Source organism: Sebastes umbrosus, chromosome 1 (genome assembly GCF_015220745.1).
Source record: "Sebastes umbrosus isolate fSebUmb1 chromosome 1, fSebUmb1.pri, whole genome shotgun sequence".
NCBI classification, from domain to species: domain Eukaryota; kingdom Metazoa; phylum Chordata; class Actinopteri; order Perciformes; family Sebastidae; genus Sebastes; species Sebastes umbrosus.
In genome coordinates, this window is record NC_051269.1 from 20187130 (window position 1) to 20199738 (window position 12609).

The following is a 12609-nucleotide window of genomic DNA, read 5'->3' on the forward strand; positions in this document are numbered from 1 at the left end:
AAATTAGAGAACGGAGTGCACCCATCCATTTAATTAACATTTTGAGTTGTTTATTTCTGCCTTTCATAGCAGAATAGCTTAACGGTGCCTTCTGACTTGCGCAGGTTAATTGCTTGGCATGTTATAAAGGTCATTTTTCCACCTTTTCAAAATTCACTCATGTAAATGTCCCGTCGGCCCCATTGCGCTGAGCAAGACCATGCCAGCGCTTCTGCCTCTTTAGCGCAGCGGGGGACCAGGCTTTTTGTTCCAAAAAACGTCTCCGCCTCACGCTGCAAAAATATTTTCATTGTTGACAAGTTGTCATGATGTCTGATGTGCAAATCTCGGTGAGGAAAGCTGGAGCACATTAATCACTAAGCAACTGTGTTTGCGTGTACTCATGCGTCTTTTGATAGAAGTCTCACCTGAAGCCTTGGCATTTCCTGGCTGCTTCCGACTTGTTTTTAGACAGTAGCATGCTAGTCAAGGGCATAAATCTTTAACAGATGTGCCGAATCCACAAACATTCCCCGGCACCCTCCAGAGCTTTTCTGCTGTCCTTTTTTTTTATACACAAAGCATGAATAGTAATATTTAATCGGCATGCAGCAGCTTGGTGTAATTAATCATCCTTTCTGCATGGGAGGAGAGCAGAGGAAGGCAGGCGCGCTGACACACTGTGGCCAGGTAAGAAGAAGCCGGTGATAGAGCTATTGTGCTCCCGCTGGCTGTGAAGATGGCAAACCACTGCTGAGATGGTGTTAAGCCCCCCCTGGCCCTGCGCGATGCCTGACTAAACATGGCATGCCATCTACCACATGGTGAAGTGTTATTTTCATACTTAGAGTAGGTGTGAAAAATCAGTAGGAATGGGAAGTATAGCGTAAAAGGGAGAGTGATTCTGAGGCAGTCCTTTGAAAGGCAGTCTAAAATTAACATAATTTCACAACATACTCTCATTCTGAAAATGGATTTACTGGAAAATATATCCCACGTGACTCATAATGCAAACATTTATCGGCCAAATGAGTAAAAACAATTGGAACACAAGAGATGTTTACTGCGGAGCTGCATCATGAATTTATAATGCATGAAAACAGTAAAACTCATTTGTACTAATTAATTCACAGTAGGAAAAACTGTTTTTTTGTCTAAGCCCCTATTAGAAATTAACAATAAAATACTTTTCAGTCCATTTCACCGGTCACATCTCATTAGGATAAAAAAACAAATCTAACCAATCTACAAATGCAAAAAGGGATATGAAACATCAGATGACCTCATATCAATAAATAACCAAGAGAAGTATTAAAAATATAATTTATTGTTAAATTAATAAACCCTATTTATCTAATTAGGTTTGTATTGCTTTGATATAATCCAAATGCAATAACAATGACAGGCCTCATCATGTTTTGCATCTTGAATTAGTTTGGTTTAAAGAGGACCTATTATGCTTTTGGGCTTTTCCCCTTTCCTTTATTGTGTTATGTAGTTATTTTTGTGCATGTAAAAGTTCTGCAAAGTTACAAAGCCCAAAGTCCACACCAAAGGGAGTTACTCTCCCCCACAGAAACACTGCTCCTGAACTGCCTTGCTTGAAGTCCTGCGTTTTCTTCTTCAACGTGGTGATGTCACCACATTTGCATAGTATCTGCCTAGCGGCTAGTTTGGCAACGCCCTTAAACAAAGCTAGTTAGAATGGAGCTGGAGCGGAGTCCGAAGAGTTTGGTTTGGTTGACTAATCACAACAGAGTGGGTCAGCTGACCAATCAAAGCAGACTGGGCTTTTTGGTGGGTGGGGGCAGGAGCTCAAACAGAGCATTTCAAACAGAGGGTGAAAAGAGGTGCTGCAGCACAGTCGGTATGAGAAAAATGAAGTGTTTTTTAAACATTAAAGCATGTAAACATGTTTTAGTAGAAACCCAAAATACAAGTATGCACCTGAAAATGAGCATAATAGGTCCCCTTTAATTTCCCATCATATTTGACCATATAACATTTTAAAAAAGTGCCAGTGACAATTACACGCCCTCACTTCCCCCAACAGACCACACATAGAGAATGTTTACTGGCAACCTTGGAAGCACCTTACCGTTGTCACTTCTTCCATAAACCATCATGTTCCCGTTCCGCAGGCCTGCAAACAGGAAGCGGGAGGAGTGCTTCAGGCACAGCACGGGGCAGCCCTCTGGGTTACTGAGGGTCAACAGGCACTGTGCTGCAGTGTCCACACTGCCGTAGACCAGTACGCTGGAAAAACAAAAAAAGCGGCACAAGCCAATGTGATAAATGAGCGTCATTTGAAATGACAGAGTGCCTCGTTTTCATACGGTTTGATTTAACAGTGCACTTTGGAGCAAAGCATTGTGTATGTGCAGCCACTCTGTCTTTCTTGTGTTTGAAATGCCATCTGAACTTCGCTGCATCTTGTTGTCTTCTTCAGAATGATAAATGCACAGTGCTGTTTGTTTCTCTGTCTGAGACGAAAATGTTAAGCAGCATTGGAGCTGGCAGTCTTTCGAGTGTGCTAAAATGCTGAAAGGGTATATTTTTTATTTTACTGTACGTCTTTTTTTCTTTTTCCCTGGACAGACACTTACATTGAAAGAGAATGAGTCAGCATAAAAAAACTGCTGACATATGATTTAGGTTCTTATACAAATGACTGAACAAAACTGTAAATGAAAGTTACAGAGTAGTGGTATAATGGCTAAACGTGAAATTGAAGAATATTCTTTGTTTGGAAAAAAAAAGAAACAAGCAATTTATTCACAGTAACTATGACAGGAGAGTGAGATTAAACCTACCGTCTGTTACACAGAGGGGATCAGATGGTTTATTGGATTTGAAAACGAAACTGTGATCTTAGCAGCAGTAGCGGTATTGATGCTGTGTCGGGGTATCAACTCTGATTTCTTGCTTTCATGAAATATTGACAAGCAAATCTATACAGTTAGAAATATCAGGGGACTGTAACAGTGGATAATACAGGATACTATTTTACAACAGAGGATGTGGAGCCATACTGAAAAAAAATTCTTGATATCTGTGTTTTTTCAATTTTGTTTCTATTTATTATTTCTACGGCTGTCAAAGTTAACGCGATAATAATGTGTTTGTGCAAATTTGTTTTAACACCACTTATTTCTTTAACGCTTTAACGCAACTTGCGATTTTGAGGTTGTAGCAGAGCTAGAGTGAAGATACTGACATCACAAGAAACTAGAAAACCTAAGGAATCCGTTGGTAATCATGTCATAGTAGCTTGTTAGGAAGGAGGTTAAATAACACTCCAAACTTTGGTGAGAAAAAACTGTCATGACCATCTTCAAAGGGGTCCCTTGACCTCTGACCTCAAGATGTGAATGTAAATGGGTTCTATGGGTACCCACGAGTCTCCCCTTTACAGACATTTTCACTTTATGATAATCACATGCAGTTTGGGGCAAGTTATAGTCAAGTCAGCACACTGACACACTGACAGCTGTTGTTGCCTGTTGGGCTTGAGGTGCCATGTTATGATTTGAGCATATTTTTTTATGCTAACTTCAGTACCTGTGAGGGTTTCTGGATAATACTTGTCATTGTTTTGATTTCTAATAATAAATATATACATACATTTGCATAAAGCAGCATATTTGCCCACTTCCATGTTGATAAGAGTATTAAACACTTGACAACTCTGCCTTAAGGGTACATTTTGAACAGAAAAAATTTGTGATTAATCACGATTAACTGTGGGCAATCATGCGATTAATTGTGATTAAATATTTTAATCGATTGACAGCCCCAATTATTACCTCCTCCTAGGCCAAAGGCCTTGGGCCAGGGAGGTTATGTTTTCACCAGCGTTGGTTTGTTTGTTTGTTTGTCTGTCTGTTAGCAGGATTACTCCAAAAGTTTGCGATGGATTTGAATGACATTTTTTTGGAGGGGTGGAGTGTAGTACAATGAGCAATCCATTAGATTTTGGGGGCGATCCGGATCATGCTACACGGAAACAAACCGTGTTAATAATAAGCCGACCACCTCACGGTACCGCCAGCTGTGAGCTGTGATCTGTTTTTAAAGTCAGGCACCTTGACGGAGGTCTGCGCTCTCTGAGTGCCATTCTAGTTTCCAATAAATCTAATTTCATAATTTGACCTAATTCTATAATCACTAAAAAAAAGGTTGTTGTTTTTATTCCTCAGGTGTCTGCAGCTTTCTGTGATCAGTCTCTTACCGCCCATCGTCTAATCCAACACAAATGTTGGCGCTGATCCCCGAGGGGGCCTTGTGAACTCCAGCCTCCACTTCCTCAGCCGGAGAAGGTTCTGGCACATATTCCAGACATCGGACAGCAGAGCCTACTTGCAGGCTCTTAACAGTCCTTGGCATTGGCCTGTTGAGTGAAAATATCTCTATCTGCCCATGCGAGCCTTCTCCACCAGCCACCTGTAGGGAGAAAAAAAAACCTGGTTGAAAAAGGTCAAGACCCCATGTTAAGCTGCACCAATGGACTGAATCATAATGCCACGGGTAATAAACTATTCTGCTGAAACAGAAAAAAAAGATAAGGAGAGCAGAGAGCAGAACCAGGCCAGCCTCTCTTAGATCATGCTTGCAATGTGCGTTCTCTGTCTTAATCAAATTGCGAAGGCCAGAGGATAATGTGTCTTTGGTTAAACATTCTCTACCTGTCAGCAATTTAGATTTCAAAAAAGTTCAAATCAATTATCCTTTCAGACCTTGTCGTTTGTAGTCCTCCCTCACTTTTTTTGAGTATCACTTAGAATTTTAAACACATTATGTAATGGATTCACAATGTCATCTCTGGAACATCAAACAATTCTTATAAGTCTGCGATCTTTTCATCAGCGAAGAACAGAGAGGCTCTCGTACGTTACTGAAAGGCTCTGAGTTGCTTATCAATGAGTTTTTTTTTTAGGAGTTTACAAGATCAAGTGCCTGATTTATTATTGGAGTCAGTTCATGATCAAAATAAAATAATATTATTTTCAATTCAGTGAACAGACATTTCATATTAACATGTCCAAGGTCACACTGAACACTTGAAGAAGCTGTTCTCAGCCAGGCTGTTCTCATATACCGTTCGTAGCTTTAACTACGAAAAGTAATGCACTGTAATTTGTATATGTATATACCAAATAACATCAATTCATATGTAATCAACGTAATCATGATCCAGGAAATATAAAGAGAGACAAACGCTGCGTAGGGAGGAGGTCTGGGTGGGTCAAAAAACACTAGGTTATTTTAACCAAAACCCCGATCTTTTCCCAAACCTAACCAAGTAGTTTTGTTGCTTAAAAGCCATTTCACACCAAGCATGGATTTCCGTCCAAAAAATGTGCACAGAAATTTATAAAAACTGATTTTGTGGGTTCTTATGAATTCTTGCACACCCCTACGGAACATTCGTGAAGGGGAAAATATTCGGATGGACCTTGATTTCAGCGGATTTCCGTGTTTGACCAATGAAATCCTTTGTTCCAACTGATCTCTGTCATTCTGCATAATAATTAGCCATGTGCTTCTGTTTGTTGTACGGAGTGTATATTTTTGGAGCAATGGGCCTCCGGAACAATGGGAGTTTGTTTTTGGGGTAACAGACTTTCGGACAAATGTTTTTTTTTGGTCCAATGGGACATTTTTTGGACTATTGGTGTTTCAGAATAACAATGGGCCGTGCCCTTCTCAACACCCAATAATGTACAACAAACACTACTATCTCAACAACCAAATAAAGGACAACATATGGCTTGAGATCACCCAGCAGCTGAGATACAATGAAGATGATAATGTAGCTGATATGCACTTGCTAATATTATATGTTGGTCATGAAACAGGGCTAGAGTTAGCATCACATTTGGAGTCCAATTAGTTTATGCATTGTGTACGCTAGCCCCTTAGAAATTCTCTGCCTGGATTTGGGATGCTAATTTTGAATTTTTTTCTGACCCATAGCCAACCCTTGTTAACCGATTATTAAATGGTAACCAACAAGATTACTGCAGTGTATGTGCAAAATACCCAACTGAGTTCCCAGTTCACCCGTCTGGCAGCCACGTTGCTGCGTGCATAGTCGTGGACACATGCAGCCACTTTCCCAGTAAGTCTTCACTGCATCATTTAGTTTAGCTGCGAGGTTGGTGTAACATTAGCGAGTGTCGACAGACCGTGTGTGTGTGTATGTGCTGCGTTCGCAGCTGTTGTTTTGCTGTTAGTTTCGTGCCCGCCATTGTCACACACATAAGGTCTGTCAGCCCTGCCTAACGTAAGCTAGTGGTCAACAGACCGTGTGTGTGTGGCGGCCGTTTGGGGTTGTCGTGGCATTATAGCTGTGAACGTAGCAGTGCAGTGTATAGATTTTTTGGTGAATAAATGCTACAACTCCTCAAGACCCGAGCCAACTTCCTGTATATTGCAACACCGGTTCAGACTCACTTAAGGTGGGATGTTAAAGCTGACCAGCTATTTTCCTTAAAGTGACAAGCTGCTCCTCAGAGTTTTCCTCAGGTTTTTATTTATTTTTCAATATGTCTTTTAACCGTTTAATTGATAGCATTAATCGGTCAAAATTCTTAATGTCGGTTAACGGTTAATTATTACCATTCCTAGTCTGGATAGGTTTTTGTTGTGTGGAGGTGGAACCGCTGAGCATAGCTTTCATGCAGAAAATTCGCACTTCGATTTTCCCGTGCCGCATTTTCCCATCACACTGATGAGAATCGGCCTTAAACCTAACTAAGTAGATTTGTTGGCTAAACAAAACCACGTTGTTTACTGTGAAGACGTAAATTTATTTTAAAAAGTCTGTATGAATGTAACAATCTGAAATTGACACGTTTTACTGGACATTTGAAGGAAAACACACGAAAAATTAGGAATAACTTTTCGTAAGATATCATACGAAACGCTGCATGAGTATACCTTGCCTTAGTACCAACGTATAAGTAAACACAAGCATAGAAATTTAGCTTTTGAAAGCTGGGACCTTTCAGGGGCTCAATCCGGACCAAGTTTCAACCAATCAACGCCTGTAGATGTCTATCCCTTTTTGAAGAGGGACTTGTTTGTTAGGGTTTCTCCCAAACAAACAAGAAAGCAGCCTTAGATGTTATCAAAAAAAGGTCCACCAATCATACCAAGCTTCCCAGGCGGTTCACACCCCACAGGCGCTGGTGTCTGCCTCAATAGAGGCTTGATTTCCTAGGCACCACATTTATATTGGCCTTTGTGTAAGCCTGTCAAAGCCAATGCTGAGAAAACGAAGACAGCAGGAGCCCTCCAACCTATCTCTGATGCATTTCCAATTAAGGTGGCATTGCTCCTATTCGCAAACAATTAAAGTGGGTTTCCAGTATGATTTCATTCCGTCATTACTCGCCTCGGTGGATGTCCAGACAAAATACAATGTCCTTCTTGCTAAAAGAAGCACGGCTGCTTGCTGCTAGACACCAAAGATTTATTCTCTGTATGAATCAAATCGTGTGGATGTGACATGAGCTAAATATAGTCTTTAGCTCCTCTCCTCCACGCTCACCCTTATTTGCATGCAATCATTTGTTTGATTTGTATCAGCGTGCAGAATCTGGACAGGAGCGATCCTGTGGGCTCTTGAGAATGAGCCAGAACAAATAACGGTCTGATGCACAGGGTGAAAAAAAAGATAGGGAGGACTTATCTTGCAGCGACGAGCCCAAAAAAAAACACCGTTTCAAGTGACTCTGTGTAACCAGAGCCAGAGGCATGGCCCCCCTCACCCAGACTCCTCCACAATTTATACATTAACCTGCCCGTCTGTACCTCCCAAACCCCTCCACACACCACCATCACTACGGTCCCTGTCAACCAACACTTTCCCCTCCTCTTTTCAATTCAACACCCCCCCGACCCACTCTCTCTCCCCGCCCAATATCCAGTGCAAATACCGTGTCCTGACAAAGTCATCACTACTTATTTAGAGAAATAGATATCTGGAGCCGTGCCCTGGACGGATTCCTGCTCTCAGTTTGGGAGAAGCAAAAACTTCCCAAACAGTAAATGCTCTGCCAGCATTAATTAGATTGCTCTGGACGCAGCGAGGGAGCGTGGGAGAATAGTCATGATGGCACACTCGGCTCAATTGTATTTGCCACATTAAGAAGCCAAAAACCATGGGTCACCAGATTGTTGATGTACTCTGAAACGGATGCGTTTCAAGCTCCCCATTACTGTGACACTTGCTATGAATTCTAACGTCCTGAATAAGTGAAGAAAAAGAGAAACAAAACAGCAGAGTTAATGGAGACTTTATCTAAAAAATGAGAGTAGGATGTTTGGAAAAGTGGGACAAGGAAGGTGAAGGCAAACAGGGAAACACTGGGGTATCAGGCCGATTAGACACAATGTCATTACTCTGATCAAAGCACACAGAAATCCCCATAGCCCATCTCACTTTAATATGATTAGTGTCATCCCTTATTTGACAAGCCTGCCAGGGAGGTAGAACCAACTGGGGGCGGGATTGCTCAGCCACTAATTATTCTTGCTGGATCGGCAAGCCTTCACTATTATTTTTTTTAGTTTGGAGACCAGTTTGTTTTTTTGCTGTGGTTACATGTTGTACTCTACAGTATGTAACATTCACTGAGCTGGAAAGTCAGATGTGCTTAGTACTCTAAGAGGTACATGTCCTGTTTGCAAAGGTTGGTTTCCAGAACTTCTGAGTAAGCAGGAATGTCCTGCCCAGTAAATTGACTCAGGAGATTTGAATTCTATTCATGACGAAAAGCTGTCTGCTGAAAATGTAGACTCTTAAGGTGCACAGTGTAATGCGTTGCTACGTGCTCCAAAGAAATAGGGGTCAGCATTTCACCTCTACTACTGGGTCCATACAATCTACATTTAAAGTCATAATTTATTCGAAAAAAAGCCAAATAATAACTAACAGCAGGGCGAGAATACTCAAAATTCGACAAAAATAACTAAAAGCTGTATGGTCCGTGTACTTTTTGGTAGTTTGTTTATTTGTTTGTGCCTGGGTTGGCAGAGACGAGGGCATGACTTGTGTTTTCATTTCTTTCTCCCCACTAACGGGGGACTGCTTTGCCAGGATGGAAGCGTGCGATGGCTCTGGAGGAAGGAGCTTCAGTTGCCGGCTGTGGTGGCTCGGATTGGAAGGCAGCGAAAACCGTGACACCAGGAGTCACAGCAGGCTGATTTCGAGCTAACTGGTAACGGAAGGTCTGTCTGTCTCCCGGAGCTGCTAAATAATCTACTCCCAGCGAAGTAGTCTCTTGGCAGCGGGGAGGACGAGGCGAGGATGCGAGTTGTTTTCTCGTTTCTGCCACTTAATCCAATCAGTGGGCTACCTCCAGGTCTGAGAAGTGAAGCCAATGCACAAGTGCCTTAAACTTGCATTCTTTCTAACAGCCAGCAGGGGGCGACTCCTCTGGTTGCAAAAAGAAGTCTGATTGTAGAGAAGTCTATGAGAAAATGACTCTACTTCTCACTTGATTTATTACCTCAGTAAACATTGTAAACATGAGTTTATGCTCTCAATCACTAGTTTCAAGTCTTCTTCAATACAGCATGATGTTCATTTGGGTAAATTATGGTCCCATTTAGTGTAAAATAGACCATAAAGCAAAGTATGCTTTAGGGCGTGGCTACATTGTTATTGACAGGTCACTACCACGGTGTTGTCCGTGTTTTCTTCTTACAACTTTAACCCTTTCAAGGTGTGTTTTCAGTTCATGAAAGATATTTGGTCGCCTAAAAATGTCTTATTCAGCATTTAGTTATACTTAGCTCCACCCTCTCGTGTCACTTCTGGTTGCAAAAAAACGACATGGCGACGGCCAAATATCAAGATGGCGACAGCCAAAATGCCAAATTTGAGGCTTCAAAATGGCAGTCCACAAACCAATGGGTGACGTCACGGTGACTACGTCCATTTCTTATATACAGTCTATGAATCCAATAAACAAACTATCAAAACGTACATGGACAGTGGATGTATAACTTCTTTGTCCTCTCATGTTGGACTGAAGGCAGACTGGACGCTACAGTGACCCTCTTTTGCCTCTCCAGGTATACAAGTGGTATTACAAGACAGGACAAGCCTGGGCTAGCTGGTTAGCATGTTCATTTCAATAGATATCTCTGCAACACAAAACATAGATGTCTTTTCACGTTAGTAATGTTGTGGATGTTTTAAACTAAAATGCTTCCCAGATGTTACACATTGCACCTTGAAGTGAAATACCTCCTACTAGCCAGATTTCATTTAAGACTTCCTTACAGATAGCATTCACCTAAAAGGAGCCACAGTCCTTGGGTCTCTACAGGCAAACAGTTTCAAGCTGTTGAAATGTATCAAGTGTACCAACATTTATTCAGAATATCATATGTGACTGTCTCCGAACACAAAAAATGCAATCACAATTCAATCAAGAGGTGTATTTTCATTGTTTATTGAACAATGGTCTACCTCAGAAAACCTCTAATATTTCTACATTCAGATCGAAACTCTTTTTTCTTTTGAGGCAAACTTACTCAAATTGAGTATTTGATAAAAAGGTGGGCTTGTAATTGAACATGAGCTTGACTTACTTTAAACTTTACTCCATGAAGATTTGACTTTGAAATCGAAAACATTCAAGTACCTTTCAAGTTTTGACCTGGTCAAATTCCAGAACAGGGGGGGACCTGTTCTAAACTATGTGTAAAACACTAATGCGGCTTTGAAAGGGAAATGTTCAAATGCAATGTCATTTTAATGGTCAGCATTCAGAGACCTGAAAGACTTGGAATTTACATTGAAGACTTATGACTTTACTTGAGACTTGCTCTGACAGACTTGAGACGTGACTTGGTTTTGACTAGGGCTGTGTATTGGCAAGAATCTGGCGATACGATACGTATCACTGTACTTATGTTCTACGTACAGGGGTTACGATTTAATATATTGCAATATATTGCGATTCTGTAAGCAAGGCAATGTATTGCAATTTTTTAAATCTAATTTTAGGAAAACAAGCGTAGTATAAAGAACATATCACCATATACATAACATCTAAGTAAAAAAAGTTTATTTTCAATCAGAACAGTGGGATCTGCATTTGCATTTATCACAGTCCCTGTAACATCCAACATCATAGCATTACTTTGAGAGGGCACATACACTGATATCGCAATACTCAATATTTGTTTATATTTTCTTACACCCCTAGTCTTGACTTAATAATGTTCATCTATTTGCTGTGTGCCTTGCTACTATGCTTTAGAAATGAATGACCATTATCACTACAGATAACGTACTGAAGCAACTGTGAATGGTTTATTGTGCATGAACACAAGCCTTCACTCACTGTAGAGGACACATGCTGTACCAGTGTGACACACAGCATGTGGACAAACTACCTTTGTGCCTCCAAATGGTGTGGGAGGACAAGGTCAGGGGCGTTTAAGTCATCTGTAAGAGAGGTTGAAGGTCAGAGTGGTCTGTGCTCCTTCAAACACTGATATCACAGTGCCCTAAATGCCAGCTCCATCATATCTCATTTTCCCCATCTGAGTGAGCATCCAGTGCTCTTTTCTGAATAGCACCACAGAAGCAAAAGTCTGAGACACTGAGCCGTAGTCTGTGTCCTGGAGGGCATACACTGGATTTAGCCACCTTTTAGGTCGAAAGAGGATTACCTGATAAATTGCCCACCTTCTCTAAACTGGATCGGGAACAAAAATTGAAACTTAAAGATTAATAGCAGATTCTCAGCATCATTTCTTTTCCCTTAACCCCCCCCTTTCTAGATCCAGCTAAATTGCCAAAAGTCCGCGGATTGTGATGTGATAGTCTGACGGTACAATTTGCCCCACTCATCATAAAACACTCTGCAGCAGTTACCTACCACTAGCCTTTATACTGTACTGTATTAATTCACAGTTTCTTGGCGACGTTTTACAGAGAAAAATGGTGCATGTCCCATTCTTAGCCTTGAGATACATTTTTTATTCTGCTTTTTAATGGATGGGAGCAGAACGTAGAAAGGACGTTTAAATGGTCATGGTTATTGTGTTAAAAGCGAAAATTACCAGCAACTTGTAAAATAGGCATTGTTTTTCCTTGTCATTTGTTTTAGTCATTTGGCATTCAATTGAGTGTGTGTGTGTGTGTGTGTGTGTGTGTGTGTGTGTGTGTGTGTGTGTGTGTGTGAGAGAGCGTGCGTGTGAGTGTGTGTGTGCGTGTGTGTGTGTATGTGTACATGCATGCATGTGTGTGTGTTTGTAAGAAAGCCATTACATACCCAGAAGTAGCCTTGAGGTAAGGAGGTGCTCACTGCAGAGAAGCCCAACAATGCACAGTGAACAGGATTGTGGAGGGCAGCTTCAAGCTATAAAGAGACAAAATGAATATTGATTTACTATGTATCATGGCTCAATACTGTAACCTTAGTGTTTTATTCTTTTGATGTAGTCCAAAAAAAAAACACAAAACGACACTGACTGGTCACTTTTCACAAGGACGCTGCTGACAATAAAGTACCTCAACTCTGCCATCTACAAGAACTTTGTCATTTCACATCGTAGTTGATGGTACCCACGAGTCTCCCCTTTACAGACATGCCCACTTTA

General features: G+C 41.1%; 1 protein-coding gene across 3 annotated transcripts in view; it reads right to left on the bottom strand.

Annotated features, from left to right (window-relative positions):
• arhgef10la (Rho guanine nucleotide exchange factor (GEF) 10-like a) overlaps positions 1-12609 on the bottom strand; it is a 151351-nt gene that overhangs the window by 20075 nt on the left and 118667 nt on the right. For all 3 annotated transcript variants that reach the window (XM_037770926.1, XM_037770937.1, XM_037770916.1), the window contains 3 exons: positions 12282-12368; positions 4211-4422; positions 2078-2235 (listed from right to left, as the gene is read on the bottom strand). In XM_037770926.1, the coding sequence (XP_037626854.1) occupies positions 2078-2235; positions 4211-4422; positions 12282-12368 (457 nt within the window). The remainder of the gene's footprint in view (positions 1-2077; positions 2236-4210; positions 4423-12281; positions 12369-12609) is intronic.